Source organism: Thunnus thynnus, chromosome 13 (genome assembly GCF_963924715.1).
Source record: "Thunnus thynnus chromosome 13, fThuThy2.1, whole genome shotgun sequence".
NCBI lineage: Eukaryota > Metazoa > Chordata > Actinopteri > Scombriformes > Scombridae > Thunnus > Thunnus thynnus.
The window spans coordinates 1-19,095 of NC_089529.1; the positions used below are offsets into that span (position 1 = coordinate 1).

Consider the following 19,095-nt stretch of genomic DNA (forward strand, 5'->3'; position numbering starts at 1 on the left):
TTTTTTTCACTACTTTTCCTACAAATTTTGAATGGTCGTCACCAATTTGGTACATAGCATCTCTGGTCAGAAAAAAGAACTTTTTTGGAGTTTTGATATTCCATACCGTTTTGAAATTACACATTTTGAAACCTGTCTCTTCAAGTTTACATAAATGCTCATAAGTCAAAATTGGCATAAGCTATTGTAACCAAACTTCGTGCACATATTGCTAGGTCCAAGCTTTGCTGTGCAGTCTTCAGATATTCTGCCACTAGGGGGTGCCACAAATGTGAAAATTTTATATATCATAATAAGTGGCGTGGATGTGAGTGAAAAATTTTCCACATGTTCTGCTGTCATTTTCAAATATGGTCATGATTGGTGAAAAGGCTTTTGAAGAATGGTGTTCCTCAGCCATGGCATTAATTCTACAAGTCTCTGGAACTCTTCGGATGGATGAACACCAACCTTCAAAAAGATATCCCCTCATTTGGTGTTTTGATGATGATGGTTGAGAGCGCTGTCTAACATGTCAGTCCAACATCTCCCATAGGTGTTCAATTGGGTTGAGATCTGGTGACTGCAAAGGCAATAGCATATGATTCACATCATTTTCATACTCATCAAACCATTCAGTGAACCCTTGTGCCCTATGAATTGGGGCACTGTCATCCTGGAAATGACCACTCCCATCAGGATAGAAATGTTTCATTATCCGATAAAGGTGATGACTCAGAACAACTTCATATTGATTTGCAGTGACCCTTCCCTCTAAAGGGACAAGCGGACCCAAACCATGCCAGCAAAATGCCCCCCCAAGCATAACAGAGCCACCAGATCCCCTCACTGTAGGGGTCAAGCATTCAGACCTTTACCGGTTTTTCCTTTAATTTGTCACCCATCTGTAGCTGCGGCTGTAAACACAGTACACACACACAGACATTTAAATTACATTTCCCTGGCTCGGTAAGTACCATGAGTAGCCTTGTTAAGCTACGTATTTCCTTGATCAGTACAAAGTCGTCAGCTAACCAGTAGTGTTTGTTGTCTGCAGGTGCTGAAGTGGTCTGACTGCTGTCTTCCTCTGGCATGTAGTCCTGGCCAGCCATTCAGGGCAGTGGCTCAGGCCAGTGTAGATAACTTCAGTCGGCTGGGGGTGGCTTTTATAGAAGATCGCCTTCAGCTGGATAATGGACTTGTGCCTTCAAAGATAATCCGTATGTTGCCTTCAATTACATTTCATATTTACCATTTTTATATTCAATTGTATTTTGATATCACCACCTCAAAACACCTTCTATATGTGTTAATTTACCTCTTGCTATGCACATTTGATTAAATGCGTTGCATTACGTTCTATTTTGTAATGTTAATTTAGTAAAATTATCAGTTCCTCAGCAAAAATAAGTCATAATAGACCTAAACTCATGTTGCTTATAGTACTCTTAATTTCATCTACATTTTTGAATAACAGTGTATGTTATTAAGGCCTTGACAACAATTAGTTAAAGTGCATTTAATCAATATTTTTATATGAACAATGGATCAAACAAAATGTGTAAAGTGAAAGAATGTAAAGGTCATTGGTTTGGTTTTATGGCCCCAAAACTGTCATCTGCTCTCGTCATCCTGGTTTCAAGCAGCAGTATGCTTTTTTCAGTGAAAAAAGCTCCACTGTAAAATCCACTGTATGCTACCTGCCCAGCACCAAGCAGCAGACAGACCCAGTTAGCAACTAGCTCATGTACACTGTGGATTTATCAGTCAGATAAAATGAAAGAGAATATTTGTGAATGATGGACTTTCATTACAGCTCCAAATGAATGCCAATAGTCTATCTGCTGAATGTGTAAATAGACAACTGTTGGCTAACAACTTTGTAAGGCAAGTTCTTGTGCTCCAAGTTGGCCAAACAAAACCCCTCTTAATTCAGCTTTAACTTTTTCATACCTAATTTGTAATTGCCTGCAGTTTGTAAAGGCCTTGTTAACAGAAATACTTGTCATATTTTTTCTTATCTCCAAAACACAAGTCACCAGAGTGCACATTTTCCTAAATTTTTGTATTTTTTGACATTCCCATAGCTGTCCTCCTCCAAGAATCCACTCTCAGTGAGCTGCTGGAGAAGCAGCGTCCACCAAGCCCAAGGATTGTGACTTCAGTACAGCTCTGCAGCACCAAGGCTGAAAAAGGTCAGCCTTTGCCTTGTCGGCTGTCAGCTGACCGTCAGCACCTACTGTCCCATAAAGGCAGTCTTCTCCTCACCCCGGAGGCAAAGCAGAGGTTAGAGGAGCGACGAGGGTCAGAGCCGCTCTGTAGGACCCAGGATCTGGGACCTCTTGGTTACTCAGAAGACAATTCCTTGGGGAATCATCACCACATGGAGGGCCATAGACACCACCTCCATCTGTCCAGCTGCGACGAATGTTTGGAGCTGGAAAAAAGCACCATCCTCTCTGTCAAATATGCTTCAGCTGAGAACATTCTGGACCTTCCTTATGATAACTCAGTAGGGCTGGATAGTGGGGATGAGACTCTGGATGAACTTCAGCATGATACCAAAGGTTTTCTTGGTCAAAGCGGTGGATTTGATTTTAATGGCAAATCGCCAAATATTCTGGTGTACACAGGTGGTTGCCAGGAACGTTTTCAGTCAGTTCGTCAGGTTTTATCAGAGTGTATAAACATGGAAAACTACATAATATACCACCTCCTACCACAGCAGGTTCTGAGTGATCCTTGGCTGGACAACACCAAGCTCTTGGTACTGGCAGAGGAGCAAGCCCTTACCCCCCAACTTCAGACCTGCTTTCTCAACTACCTTAGCCAGGGTGGCAAGGTCCTGGGGATAGCCTCCACCCTGTGCCCTGCAGGCCTCTCTCTGGAGGTCAGGGAGAGACGACATGGGCATATCCATAGACTGAGCTTCACTAGGGAAGACAGCACAGAGCTGGAATTGAGTGTGTTGGCTAGTGGGAAGGTCTACGTCAGAGATATTCAGGGAGGAGGGGAAGTTGAGCTCTGGGGGGAGCTGAAAGGAGACGTCCCTCATCAGAGGGATATGGTTATCGTCAGGGTGACCCATGGAGAGGACGGCGGGGAAGCTGTTGTCTGTCAGGTAAAGACATATGACATTGTATAAAGAAATGATTGTAGTAGTTTATAGGGCTGAATATTGTTTGAAATGTTGCTAGTGCTGATAAAATTGTGGAGTTTCTGTACCAATACCAAAATGATACCTTTTTTGATAAATTACTATAAATATAAAAACACATTCATTCATCTAACTGGAAAAGGCAGATTTTTCAAATGTTACATTTCTAACATTTTATTTAAATCAGGAACAATGTGATTAAAGAGGAAGTCAAAAAAAAGATTAGGACTCCTGGGTGGCCCCTAAGGACAAAGCACACACAAGAGTGAGAGAACAAACATTAGGGGAAACACGCTACGAATCTATAAATGCAACAAATACGAAAACACACACAAAAAGCAAAAGCACATGCAACAAGAAAAATGCTACAAAGCTAATCACTAATGCATTTCTAGATTTGGAGTGCATTTCCCTTAAAGAATTTGGCTTGCGATTATCTATATTTTTCTTCATTGTCAACAAATCTCATCGGCAGGGCCAGACCAACAATGAACTGATCGACTAACAAGTAATGTGTGTGTATTCAAAGCCTGATATATCTTATTCCTCTGTACATGTCAATGCCACACCCTTGCACTAGGTGACATGTTCCTTTGCCCCGAAGCATATGGTTACAGTAAGTTCTTTAGAGACGGCTCTAAAGACTAAAGTCTAAATCTCTGTTATTAGTCTTTGGAGCCATTTCTAAACAGACTACTATAACCATAGTCTTCAGGGCAAGGAATGTGTCACCAGTGCAACAGTGATAAATGGCTTAAAATGTGATCTCTGTTGTTAGTGTATACTAGTATTATACTGATTCTGCCTAATTGACAAAACGTTAATGGTAAATACTGCAACTTGCATTTTAGTACATGTTACAGTACAGTTATAGTAGGTGCATTGGAAACAAATATATGATTTCCATCTAAGAAATTATATCAGTAGTATGTCTCAAAAGTTTAAAGTTGAGACACAGTGCCTTTTACTAATCCTCTTAGCTAAAGTCTGATCATCACATAATTATGACTTTTGGGCACTAAAAAAACATACTTTGAGAGAAGTAAATTAGAGCGAAAGCCACTTCAGACACGCCCCATGCCCCCCTCCCTCTCGTTGTTTGTCTTAATTCTGCAGCAGCATTTATTCTTAGTCACTGGATCAGTTTACTACATCATTAAAGATGGCATGTTTGTGTTTTGAATCTGTTGACATAAAGAGTGGTTGGAAAATTCTCCTACATGAAATAATTTTTGCACATTTATAGATAGAAACAAGAGTACTGGTAAATGGATAAACTAGATAAGTGAATACTTGAAAACAAAATAGTCATTGGTGACAGGCTATTGTTACCACTATTATATCATACACTATCATTAATTAATAAATATAATAATAAATATAAATTCATTTAGTCCAATACCTATTATAGAATTTGTTTTCGTCTATAAATTAGTACCCTTGCTTACCAGCCAATTATAATTAACAGCAATCATAATTACTAGAAAAGGTAACATTTTAGAAGAAATTTTAGGTGTGTTGGCATCTTGGCAGGCAGTTATTTAAATATTGTTAACTGTAGTGCCACCCAGTGGTGAAATTGCTTGAAAGTTTACAGGCTCATTCGATGCTTATATGTGCACGTGACCCGGTTTTGGTTGAAATTAGTCATAGAATTGAAGAATTATAGCCTTTTATTCCTGTTGACCTGCCATTTGCATGCTGCAGTGGCAGGATTGCATGACATTTTACAGGCTCTCGTTGCATGTAACAACAGCTTTTTCTGCTCAAAATTAGCTCGTAAGTATGTGTCTGCTTGGATTTGAAAATTCACTTCAGCTGAACTCTCTGGCCCCTCCCTGTGTGACGTAATAGGCTAGATTCCAAAGTCTGTCTCATATGTGAGCTGTAGAAATAACATTACACACTCCCTAACTATAGTCCCAGTTAATGCTATCATCTGGTAGTGTTAGCAAGCCTGATAAGCAACGTTCGAGTGAGAATGCTGTGGATGAAGGAGGATTTTATACGTCTTCTGTGGCAGTAAACACAACACATGGGCCCACTGATAACTGTGCTTTATTCTAACAACCATAACAAGATATTCAGGGCTGACGCACAGTAATGTTAAATGTGATCAACAACAGGGCTACCGCTATGCACTGACACTGACACCCACATACTGACATACACACACTGGAGAACTTCTTGTAGTAAAGCTGCTAGCCCATGTACAACACAGGCACCACAAAGACACTTTTACAAAGGGTGAATGTGCTTCTAGTGGCTGTCTAAGCTCCAATGTCTCTGTGTGTTTCCATCACAGACACAGAGTCTGACAACAGCTCATCATGGCTGGTTAGCTTTGACTACCAGCTTTAAATCACTGTTCATGCTACACTGAATGATGGTCATTCCCATAAACTGTGCAGTATATAAAGCTGGACAACATGACAGTTACCCAGAAGTGAAGTCAATCACCCCCTGGTGGCTGGTTGCAGTATAGGTCATAAACCCATAAACGCCAACAGAACTCCAGGTTTCTTCTGTCAATGATTCAGTCCTGTCTATATGGACTTTAAATTATAACCAGCAGCAACAGAACTTCAGTGGGAACAGTCAAGTCAAGGTTTCTTATGTCAGTGATTCAGTCCTGTTTATGCGGAAGGTAAATCCTAACCAGCAGTGGGGGTAGGGGTAGAAGCTTCACCGGAGTCATCAGGTGGACACCCTCCTTCCTTGTTTTGTTTATAGGTCCATGACACCTCCAGAGGGCTCAACATCCAAGGTGCACCCCCCTCCAGTTTTACCCCTCCTGCTGGCTGATGGTCATCCTGCCATTAGCCAGCAGTTTCATTTTTGCCCTTGAAAAATGAACAGGATTTTTACCTCTGAGTTTTACACCTGAAGTAGCTCCTCCCACTTTGCAACTCTATAAAAAAAGATGATATCTCAGGTTCTGCTGCATCGGTTTTGATCCTTTTTTAAAAACTGTCTATCATGAGTCCGGCAATTTTATAGGAGTACAATGCTAAATTGGTGGAGTACGCTTTTAAATATTGTGTCCTTTTATCAACAATATTAAGATTTGTGTTCCTCTCTTCCTATTTCTAATATAAAACTTTCAAAATAATATTTTTTTATGTCTTTTATGTACTGTAAATCCATGTGCTTCTAGATTTAATTGTCATTAAGTTTCAGAAGGTTTGTAAGATGGATCTTTTTAGCCTTAAGATGCTTTTGGGAAACAGCCCAGGCTGGTCTGGAGGAAGATTTTTCCATCATAGGTCAGATTTATTTAAACCTTGTTTATGAAACAGAACTATTTGCCTGGTTTAACTGGTAATGCTGCTTTATTAAACACACTGTGCTTGGTACCAACAAAGTATTGAAGGTTTGATACCCAATTATTGCTAGTTGTTTTCAGTTGATATGCATATGTGGCCTTGATAGTGCCTTGATAGTGTTTTCAGTTTTGTTCTGATCATGATCATTGGATTAATATTTAATAATTGCAAGTCAACAGGAAACAAATGTGTAAAGCGCTCTATTGTCTAAAAACCTAGGCAGTACTCAGTCTCATAACTTGAAGCATTTTCAAATAGCCCAGTAAACCAATAAAAATGTTCAATTCAGCTGTTACGGTTTGATTGTAGTAGGTGGAGTTTGTTGAAGGGCATCCACAGACTGTGAGCATTGCCTGAGAAGCAGATTTTTGAATATATTGAGAATGTATGTTTAAATTGCAAGTGTAGATTGATTAAATGTTTGTTAATATTTACAATTGAAAAACTTCAAATTTTAAATGGGACTATCAAGTAAGTAACTCAAGTCAGTGTTTCAATACATGTTAGACATGTTATTCCATATATTTCCTGTCTGCAGGTCCACCTGGAAATTGCTCCTGACTCCCAGAATTTGTCATGTGAAGGCTTTGATGAACTAAAGGTCAGTAACGCACTGCGTTATGAAGTCTTGACAGAGATCCTCACCTCTCTGGGCCTCAGTTGTGAACTAAACCAGACTCCAGCCCCAAGTCCAGTCCATCTGCTGGCCACCTCTCAGGTAAGACCCCAGAACTCATCTGTCAGTACACAGTTCACAATGGTCACAATAAAACAAGCATGGTGTTAGTCACAGTTGTGTCAGCTGGGATGATCTTGGCATTAGAGATGTAATAGATGTATTTCTGTGACTCTGATGGACATCTTTTAGTCAACAACTGGTCAAACCTCAGAAACTTATTTTTCCCTGCAACATAAAGTACATAGACTTAAGAAGAACTTCTGTGGACACTTATGTGTTAAGCCAACAGTTGACAAGCTATCATTATTTGGAAGAATGAAAAAACATGTGGAAACAATTTGGCTTCCTCAGTGTATGCTAATATACAAGCATATACTGTATGCAGCAGGCTTACAGCAGGTCTGTGTACATAGGGCCAATACTAAAATCATTTGAAGTGTGTAGGTATAATATAACACTCACAGGCCACTTTATTAGGTTCACCTGTGCAATTTAATGCAATCCAATACAACAGCTCTGCCATAAATGCTACATTTACGAAAATTACACATTTTCAGTTTTTGTTGACATTGTCAGAGAGGTGATAATTCTACTTGGTGGTGGTGGTGTACTTAGGTGCATTATATTGAATGGTGTTCCTAATATTTTGTCCACTCCATTAACATACATGAGGTGGGCAAAATATCAGTACAGTACACCACCACTACCCACTATGGCCTCAACACTAAACATAAAATAGAATTATCACCCTTTTTTTTATAGATGTGTGATAAAATTACACACTGTTACTTCTTCATTGTCTCATAAGATTGAGGGAGTTAATCAGGAATGGTGCGGTTGCCATGGAGCAGGAAAATTGCTTTTTAATGATGCATGTACTCAAGAATGACAACTAGAGGGCGTCAGAGCTCAAGCTTGCTGGGACACAGGAAGCAAGGACCTAAGTCATTCTTCAAAGCAGCTCTGGGGCTATAATTATTGTGGGTCTTATTTACCAGTAGGAGTCCTGTTGCTAAAGGTTCCTGGCAAAGAGTTTAATCTTAAGACCAATTCACAAAGCTAATGAGAATGACTTTTACTAAGGAACCGATATAACTTCTAAGCAAAAAGAAGAGGCAGGAGTTGACCCTGTTGCTATGGATAAATAAACCACCGTTTCTGATGTTTTTGGATTGCTGTGAGTTGTTGTACTGACTGTATCCTTATTAACTCATCTGCCATCGAAACATGCTTTGAAAGGTTCATTATTGTTGCATTTTTCCAAATTGCAGACACATTGAGGTGCATTATCTGCAACAGCTGACTGAATGTGTGTATGCCTTAGACTGAGGAGCTAGTGCTACCTCTAAAATCTTCTGTGAATTACCCCTAAACCAAAAATATAGGGGTTCTAAAGTTGGGACTGACACTCCCCAACCTACTAACTCAAGCTACTTTTAGCTATTGGATATTTTGGATTCCCAAATATGACCCTTCCGCTTATTGATATTAATGAAGTAAAGTGTCCTATTTGGACAAAGAGCCTAAGTCTCCCATAAAAACAAACCCATATTAAATTAATATTAGTAATAGTAGCAGTACTATTGTAGTTGATTTTGTCTTCATTGTTGTTTATTTGGATTACTCTTTTTGACCTTGCTGCCCTTGCTACTTTGTCCAGACAAACAGCAGGGTAATGGAAATTGGGGGCTGCAGAATTGTTTCCAGATTGTTGCGTAGGTGGAGGAGGAGAGCTAGTAGCTGTTTACCTCGAAGCGTCTGCAGAATGGCCTCCATTCAAAAACCCCCTCTGCTCCTAGGCTACTTCACTTTGATTGGTTCAATTAGCTTTTAAAGTTGACAGTGTTCTTGGTCTTGAGTAGATCAGGTTAAGTACGAGAGTAGAGGTTCCATTACTGCTTTTTTTTATCAATGAATGACCATCATTCAGTATTAGTACACTCAGTTTCTCTTCAACCAAAAATGGCTGAAAAGTAAAATCCATACACTCTCTGCTCTCTCAATGTTTCTATTACTTACTGTTGCTGTAATTGTGAGGATTTGGTGCTTTTTCTGTTTTTATATAATTAAACTGAAAAGTAAACTGAATATAGCACTTTGGGTGGGACAAAATAAGCAGCATGTAGATGGCACATTAGGCTATGAGATATTAACATTTAGTAGACTAAATGTTAAGTCAATGAAAACAAATATTCACAGATGACAACTGATAATGAAAATAATTGTCAGTTGTTACTGTGGGATTTGATACATATTTTTCAGAAATTTCCCAGATGATGGTCATTTCCAGAAATGAAATTATGTCTGCTTTTTAAACAATATTTTTACCAGACAAACATAATGTCTACCTATCTGTGGCAAATATTACAATTTTAAATAAGCACAAGAATTAGTCCACTAATGACCACATGACATAACAGGATTGTATAACATGACAGACTCATATCTAAAGCTTAAACAATACATCAGCATGGGCAATGTTATTGGCCGATTTCAAGTGAACACACATATATCAGTATTGGCATACATCTGCTGAATAAATGTCAATACAAAAATGTCAGATATTTTTGTGGTCATTTAAAAACTTTGTCTCCATTTCATAGTTTGCCCACCAGACAGCACTGACGAGTTTATTTTTACACTGTAAAATGCCCTGCGCAGTTGATATCTTGGTTACTTTAAAAAATCCTTATTAAAAATGTTTGTTTAAGTTATGTGGTTAAAAAGCAAATATTAGTCACATATCAGATGTTTTACTCATATCTATAATAAACAAGTAATACAACCACAAAGGGACAGTGTGGAAAAAACAAAAGTGATAATATCTTGTGCCAAGATATAGTGACCAGCGACTTCAAATATCTCACATACATATATCTCACTTATGGAATATTATCAGTATCTCTCCATTTAGGAAAGTAAAGGACCAGTTGTGTAGTTTTAAAGTTGTGTGGGTGCAGGGTAACATGTACAGTATTAGATCACACCACTGCTACAACTGAAAGGTTGAGACACTGCCATAGTTGGTTTGATAGCAGGACTCTTGGCAGGTGATGAATACTTTCTTAAGCATGCGATAATGTATTCAATAATGTGATAAGTACGACTGACTTTCATCACGGCTCAGGAGGTGTTTCTCTTCTCTGCCATTAAGTGGTAAATCACTCTTTCCCTCTGTCTGGAGATTAAGTGGGTTGTTGAGTTAAATCGAATCAGGACTGGAATGGATTTGCCAAGGCCCTTTTTTTTTTGCTATTGTAGGATTCATTCAGAGAAGTGCAGATGCTTTGCGTGTCAAAGCTTGTTGAAGTGTCCTAGTTGACAGATGTTATTCTCTTTAGAAACAGCCAGCCCTCAACATGAAGCTGTGGCCTCTGAGAATCAATGGACTGTCCTACCATCAGGCAGCCTGTATGTTTAGATAAAATAGGTTGAAACGGAGGGAAATGTTGCAGCAGCGTTACAGAGGGAAAAGACAATGTCAGAGAAAAAAATCCTATTTGAACTTCTGAACATATTGTTGCTTCCAGTGAAACTCTCATATACACAAAATGCAAAGTGAAGTTTACTACTACTACTACTATTATCATTATTATTATTATTATCATTAGACACTGCTGTAGCAATTGGACCATATGCAGGTGATGAAAACCTTCTCCAACACACACCAATGTATTCAATGTGGCCATTATGAGAGTATCTGGTAGTAGTGTCAAGCGAAAAGATGATTCTCTGATTATTTTTTTATTTTGTCATTATTAGAGTATGTAATTCTGAAACAGGATTTTAAAGTTTCAACTGGAGAGCACTGTCTAAGACGTCGGTCCAAAACCTCCCATAGATATTCATTTTGGTTGAGATCTGGTGACTGCAAAGGCCATAGCATATGATTCACATCATTTTCATACTCATCAAACCCTTCGTGCCCCATGGATGGGGGCAGTGTCCTCCTGGAAGAGACCACTCCCTCAGGATAGAAATGTTTCATCATAGGATAAAGGTGAACAGAACAACTTTGTATTGATTTGCAGTGAGCCTTCCCTCTAAAGGGACAAGTGGACCCAAACCATGCCAGCAAAATGCCCCCCACAGCATAACAGAGCCACCAGATCCTCTTACTGTAGGGGTCAAGCATTCAGACCTGTACCAGTTTTTCTTTTAATTTGTCACCTGTCTGTATAAAAGAAGCATTAAAAGAAGAGAATAAATGAAACACATTATGACAACACTTTTATGTATGTAAAGACACAGAAGAGAAATCTGATTAATGTGAAGGGACTGCAGCAGAGGAGACTGGGACCACCGTATAATTACACCATTACATCATTGATTAGCCACACACACTAATTAACTCATTCAGCACATTTATTTCAAAGGGTAAATTCATTATGTATATTGCAACTGATACAACAAGCAGATTCTGAATATGAAATGTCTCTGTAAAACCTTGGAATGAGAGACAGTGCCTGATATGGAAAACCCAACTCGAACACCACAGTTAAATATAAAATACTTGTTGCATTCATTGAAACTGAATGTTCAATTGACGTCTGTACTCCCCAGTTACCATACCATCACTGCAGGTGTGCTGATATTGGTGTGTCTGTTTTTTATTATTATTCTGAATACCAGTGACAGCCATATTTGTTGTCAGTAAATCCCATGAAAAGACCCAAATCAGCAATGAATATATTCTACTAAGTTTTGTGTGTATCCAAAGTCTGATATATCTTATTCCTCTGCATCATAAAGCTCTATTGCTGTCCAAAAACCTATTAAAAACACAGAATGGCTACAACGTATCATATAAAAGAAACTACTGACGGTATTATCCTTCTCTGCTCCTCTGTCACAGGAAGCTAAGGCCACCTTCTTGAAGTGGCTACAGACACGTGCAGATGAAAATGGCCTCCTCTCGTTGTCCAAGGCCTGCCTCAGAGTGGTGTCCTGTTGTGAGCTCCAGAATGGCCCTTTGCTGCCTGATGGCTCTCTGGCCCTGGTCACTGACTCCTCAGAGTCTCAGACCTGGGAGCTGTTCAGTATGGAGACCTACAGAAAAAACCTGAAGACCAGTGTACTGGGGCACACCTTGCTGTATGCTGAGGTCGTTACATCTACCATGGACCTGTTTGAAGGGTAACACACATTCCTCTGAGCCTGTGTAATGTTAGACATGTAAATCTAGGCTGGCAGAAGTGTGTTCTCATAGATAAAATTGCTTTGTGACCAAAAAGATGTGTAGCAATTGGTTTTGAATGCAGTGTGCACAGTCAAAACAGCTGAACCCCTTGAAATTCTTACACTGTACCTTTCATCACAGCTACCTGCAGCTAGACAGATTAGTTTAGCTTGCTCCTAACACTGTAGCTATACTTGATTTGTAAGAGCCCCCGAAAGTTCAGAAAGATTATATTTTCTTATCATGATACAGTATAGATCTTGTGAGCACTAGAAAAATGATCACCCTTAGGATTTCAGTAGCTTCATAAGATTGTTGTACTGCACATCCTAAGCAGTACAAGAAAGCCACAAGGTACAAGGCAAGAAAGCCAACAAAAGGCAGGACTGGTGAAAAAAACTATGCTTTCTTTGCCCGCACTATTTTTGCTGTCCAAACATTGAATGTGGTAACACTGCGGTAATGCCACAGCGACGATGAAGGGGGGTAAAATAATTTATCCAGGAGCACTTTGCACCAGCAACCACCAGGTGGCTCATGTGAGCAGTCGAGAGAGAATAGGTTTGTGACGTCAGTGCAAGCGAGCAACGCAATGCATTGTGGAACATTAGGAAATGGATGCGATTAGTGGAGGAGGTAGACATTGTGGTGGTGTTGTTTACCTTATCCATCTTTAAAGCATGGTGGAATGGTGAACACTTCCGGTATTATCAACTGCCATCACTATTTTCAAGACCAGCATGGGAATCTGATCGCTAATGGAGTGCGATTTTTCAGCTTTCCAACTTGGAAGAGTTAACAAAGAGGCGTTGCATGGGTAGCAGCTGTAAGATGAACAAACATCGCCTTTGGCAACATTTCCTGACACTTGTTCGTGTGTTCATGCCGTTTTCACACAGGTAAGTTATAATCTGAACACATTTTATTGTTACCGCTAGCTCCTTATACATGGTGTATGTGAAATTAGCACAACTACTGCATAGTGTAAAAGAAAACTGAATCACAGGTTATCATTTGATGTATTTCTTCAATATATCATACATGTTTCAGACAGTGTTTAAGTTCAGTTTAGTGTTAGTGTTTCACACATGTTCTAAATTCCTCTGTGCTATATCTATTCTAAACTTAGTTCTTTGCTGTGTAAGATGAGGCAGTTGTGTGTTTAACAGTTAAGTCTATTCTGTTATACCCTTACCTGAGCCAGTGATAAGATAAACTGTAGTTATGTAGATGTTTATGTGTAAAACTGATAAGCTTTAGAGGATAGTGTGGTTTGTCCTTAATTTAATATAGTAGTGATGTTATTTTGTGATGCTACTTGGTGCATGCTTATGTACTGTCATATATGGTCGTGAAGAAAGACTGTTCCTAGGTTAGCTGAACTTTTGACTTATGTTTCTATCTGAGGGTTGGTTGCTGACCTGTAAGGTTAGTAAGCAGATGTCATAAATTCTGTACAAGTAGTATTTAAGGGACTGGTTAAGTGCCAACCTTTCAGACAAAGATAAGATAGCTAGGTGGTATGTATCTTTGTCTCCAGAACTATGATGCATTATACTTCTGATCGTATTATTTGATTACATTATTTCATAACCTGACAATGCTCTCTTGTGTGTTTATTGGGTGATCAGCAATTTCCCATTACAATAGCTACATAACTAATTAAAGAAATTGTGTGTTTTTTTTTTCTTTTTTAGGCAAGCCAGCCTATGAAATGCTACAATGTCATCCTGACTGGGTACCTTCATTACACCTCATACAGGCAGAAATCAAAGCAAAGCACACTGAGCGGTTTAACCGGTGGACAAAGAGATTTTTATTGTGTGTATTTATCATATTGAGCTGCTGGAAACCATCTACTTAAGCTCTATACTTTTGACATAAACCTTCTTGTGATGTAGGCTGCACTAACAGTGTTGTTCATATTTTGCATACCATATGTTACCATAATAAATGATGGAAAATTAATCAAATTCTGAATCTCTTTATTTGTGTAAATATGTGTAAAGTCCACAATACCAATGTAGTGCAAATACAACAGGTAAGTAGCAGTGTAACCTTCAAGTACTGATATTTCAAGTACAGTTGAGATTTTAAAAAAGGTAGAAAAGATAAAAGATAAAAACAAAGATAAAAACTTGACATAAGAACTATTGCTCTGAGTGTTATGATAATAATAAAAGACCCTGTTTTTCAGATGCCTGATCAGAAAAATGCTGGACCTCAAATTCAAAAGGATTGCTGTGAAATGGATTAACTTAATCACTATTGTTCATTCATTATTTATCACCATATCAGCATATCCTTCAGATGCTGCAAAGATTTAATGAATTGAAGAAGCTTTTCATACAGTGGCTATGGACAGCAAATAAATACTGTATTGATGACTTATTTGAATATTAGAGGGTAATCTCTATTAAATTGTTTGAAAATCTGATATTGGAGCGTAAATTTCATCAGTTCATGTCAGCCCAGCTGACATAAAAGGCACAGAAATGGCACCTTCACAGAAAAATGTGAAGCATTGAAAATAAAGAACTTTACTTTCACTGCTGCAATAATAATAACAGTCACACTTTTTTCATGGTACACTAATAAGATGTAATAAATTATGCCGTGATCAAACACCACGTTTAATGCTAACAACATGGGCCTATCATAGCATAATTAGACAACATGATATTGAATGATATATAACCAAGGTATACCGTATTTTCTCTAATAGTGGCTGGTATTCAATTGAAAGCCGGGTCTCCAATAATGGCCGGGGTGTGGTCAACATAAACAAATAAAGGCTGGCCCCAAATACAGGCCGGGGAGGGAAAAAACAAGGATGGATTGAGGCCATATTCAGACCAAATCAGGTGTTGCTGTTCTCTGCTGTAGGGTTGTACGGTGGTGTGCGGGTGTGTGTGTGTGTTTATTTGTGCCTTAGAAAGTAACCGCTGTGAAACAATCAGATATTTTTTTATTGATCTGATTCACTGCTTTCTTACCAGCTCCATCTCTTCATTCACTCTCAAGCCCCCTCTCCCTCTTTTTCTCTCGTCTTTTTTTAAAATGAGTTGGGAAACCAACAGCAAAGCCTAACTTTACTTTTAACGTTATCAAATGAAAAGAAATGTCCGCCCCCCCTCCTCTTGGTGCCTGTTATGTGACTGTGGTTTGTAGTAATGTACAAGTGCCACAAGATGGTGGTAGCTATAATTGAAGTACCATATAGGACCTGTGCAAGTGTCAGTGATTAGATTTTCCATAACACCAATGCCACAACACTGTAGAGAGCGAACATGGCACCCACCAGACGGAAGTTTGATGTCAAATTCAAAGAGAGTTTTGCAATATGCGGAAGAAAATTAAGGAGCAAAAGTTGCAAGACCTTTTGACACTGACCCGAAAAGAATCAGATACTGGAAAAAACAGAAACGTGAGCTGCTGTTAGCTGACAAGAGGAGAGGACGGCTAGGAGGTGGAAGGAAGAAATTTAGCTTGGCGCTAGAGAGACAGCTGATTGATATTTGATATTTGACTGTGCTGTTAACTGGCTATTTATGTTTATATCCAGCGTAACGTTACCTCAGATTTGTTTAGTTTTTAACTGACACTGGCCATATTTCCCCTTGGGTACTTGACCTGTCATACTTCACACAAGTTATATTGAAATGTTTTTGTAATGTTTCACAATAAAAGTCGGGAAATGAAGGCTTTTGATTTTATTAATAGCATAATGCAGTAACAAAAATTTAACAGAGCAAACGGAAACAGATCAGAAAACAAGGAGGCTTTGTACTAAGATATGAGCAAATATACTTATCAAACAGAGGGAATTAGGAATAAAGGCCTCTCTCTAATATAAGCCTGCTTCCAATAAAGGCCTGGTACCCTCTGCAGTTGAGGTAAATAAAGGCCTTGACCACTATTAGAGAAAATTCGGCAGTTTAAATTAAGCTCTGTAACAGTCCATCTCAGTTTTTTGTCACCGCCTCCTGCTGCTACCTCCAGACAGTTGAGCTTAGTTAATTAGAATGTTCTGTAATCAATCCAAACCTTAATCTTTAGGAGTTGAATGAAAAGTAATACAAATAGAAGTTTTTGAGATGATTTAATGATTTGAACGTCACTGTTGCTCTGTCATGAAACTCTTGAGTTGTGTCGTCCAAATCAACAAACTGAAAGGAGGACAGAATCTCAGATGGACTGATCTGATACATCACAACAGCACTGCAGTTTCATCCTTGAGTGAAGGCAGATTACTGATTAACGTCAAGTGTATCACTCCTAAGTTTTATATTTTATTTATTTTCTGATTCACCATCTAGTTAAAAATCTGTGTTAATTGTAGATCTGAACAACAAAAGAACCACAAACAGTTTTCTTCACTTGGCTGTTTAGCTGCTTTAATGACCAAAACATATGCACATAGAAACCCACTGAAGAAAAATCCCACAAGTTTATTTGGAATCTTGGGATGGGGCAAAAATATTGCGGTTTCAGGCTGAATTTTTGGGGAAGTGTGTCTAAAATGATGCACAAGACATTGATATTTCCATTTGATGGAACAGTGTAACCATAAAAACATACAGTAGACCCATTTAGTTTTTTTTAGTTTGAGAGAGGGACAGAGTTTTCACCATCTCTAGGCTGATATACAGTGAAGAAGTAACTGTGTGTGTGTGACAGTGTTGTGCTGTTAACAAGGCATCTACTATAGACATAAAGTAGCCTAGGCTACTTTTGCCAAATTTACAAGAAGACCCTAACTCAACAACTCAGAAAATCTACAAAAGATGGTCCCTGCAGAAAAGGTTGGGAACATTTTCTTTCAACTACATGTCAGTTAATCAGATTAAATGTTCATTTGATGTTCAATGATCAAATGTTTCTGGAGTATGATAAAGAAATGCATTCCAATAATTTCAATAGAGTCTAAATTACAGAAGCTCCCCTGAACACTGAGCCAAAGCTCCGCCTGAGTGGGGCTTCTGCCTTCTATGCACTCAGCAGAGAAACAATCAGGGTGCAAAATGTCACAGGGGCGCTGCAAGATAAACACTAAAACACCATTTCATTGATGTCAAACACACATCTCACTTTAGTTTATTTAAGTTCACAGAAGAGCTGTTTAGTTAAATATCAGAAATGAAGCCATTGCTGACCACATTGGGGTCAAAGGGGGTATATAGTGAAATCCTGTCATTAGGATTCAAGCACTCTGCTGCCACCTAGTGCCTACAGTTAGGTAGTGCGGCCCCAACGTTTACTGCAGCGGCAGCACCATAGTAATGCAGCAGAAAAAGCAGACAAATGAAATGAGTAACCTCTATGCATTCTTATAGTGAGATTTATAAAGCTGTACATATGCATGGTTCTGTTTTATAAATCTCAGTCATTTTGGAACTGGACACATGCACAAGGTTAATTTCCACTCCCACAATTAACCACAAATGAATGAAGACGTGCCTTTAACCAGTCGTTTTCATATAAGTATACTGCCTGCTCCTCCTGTCTTTACACCTGTCAATGAACCAAACAGAAAAGAAGAAGTGCAGTTTCACAGATTGTCTTGCACCAGTGAGGTTTTCCAGAACAGCTGTAATTATGAGTGACCATTATGCACGGGTGCATGGCTATTTATACTGTCCATATCATTAATTCATTACATGGACCTGTAAACAATTGTTGAAAAAAATCACTGAATTCTAGTGATTATATCGAAACAGAGTGTCAGAATAAAAGATAAAATAAAAAGAATTGTAACAGCAAAATAAAAGGATGCCTCCTGTGTAAATTAAAAGAATGATACAACTGATCACACAAAAGTAATGAATCAACATTAAGTTTATAAATGCACCCTTTGGCATATAACAGATGTAAATGTCATAAAAAGCTCACAATAAGTGCAGTTGATTATCAACCTGAACAAACAATGTTTTATACATAGATTCCGTCTTTCACCTTATGTTTCCATCTCCACCTTATCATATAACCTGCAGCTGGCTCCGGGAAAAAAAAATCATTTGTGCTTCTGGTCTGAAGTCTGTGTGAGGTGCCACATTCTCACTGCACATTATGTTTTTAAAAATACCAGTTTATGTGTGGGGAATGGCATATGCATGTTTTTTGCACGTGCGTATCGTTTACACATCTGGCCCTTTGTCTTTAATATGCCCCAGTGCAACGGACCTGTACAGGTTGCTTATTTATAACTAAGAGAAAGAAAGTGTCTCAGCAGTGCATCTGTTTTTTTTGTTTTTTTTTTGATCAGCTGTCATGTGTTCAAGACCACTCAAAGCTTTTGAATGGGTCATATTCATAGGTTGCTTGCGACCTTATTGAATTTGTGTGTTTTTGAAATGTATAACTGTTAGCTGTCATTATGGCACGAGTTGTCACAAGGTATGCACACACACTTGCACCCACATTTTCTGTCCAACTATGGATCTGTCACATTTTAAACCACATGTTAAGGTTTGTCTTAACATGCACTTCCTCAGGTTGTTTTTATATCTTTACCGTGGACTATTGTGAAAGCTCCTCATGCAAATATTTGGATACAGGGATGTTTTTAATAGTAGTTTTCAATAGTGATTTTAATAGTATCTCTGTCTAAATTTAAATCTGGAAATTTAACTTTTCTAGTTTAAAAAGTAGTAAGTATATCCATGACGTATTTTACTTTTTTCATTAATGTTGGCTGGTCTGACTGTCTTTTCTTCAGTCAGCAGGTTGATCCCCCATTTGTTTTTCCCCATTGAAGTTGAGATCAGTGTAATGT

At 38.5% G+C, this 19,095-nt stretch overlaps 1 protein-coding gene across 1 annotated transcript in view; it reads left to right on the forward strand.

The window, feature by feature from the left end:
* Positions 1–995: 995 nt before the first annotated feature.
* Positions 996–19,095, forward strand: part of hlcs (holocarboxylase synthetase (biotin-(proprionyl-CoA-carboxylase (ATP-hydrolysing)) ligase)) — a gene marked incomplete at its 5' end in the record, with an annotated part of 38,876 nt that continues 20,776 nt past the window's right edge. The window contains 4 exons of the mRNA XM_067609137.1: positions 996–1,199; positions 2,067–3,100; positions 7,001–7,180; positions 11,997–12,277. Of these exons, the coding sequence (XP_067465238.1) occupies positions 996–1,199; positions 2,067–3,100; positions 7,001–7,180; positions 11,997–12,277 (1,699 nt within the window). The remainder of the gene's footprint in view (positions 1,200–2,066; positions 3,101–7,000; positions 7,181–11,996; positions 12,278–19,095) is intronic.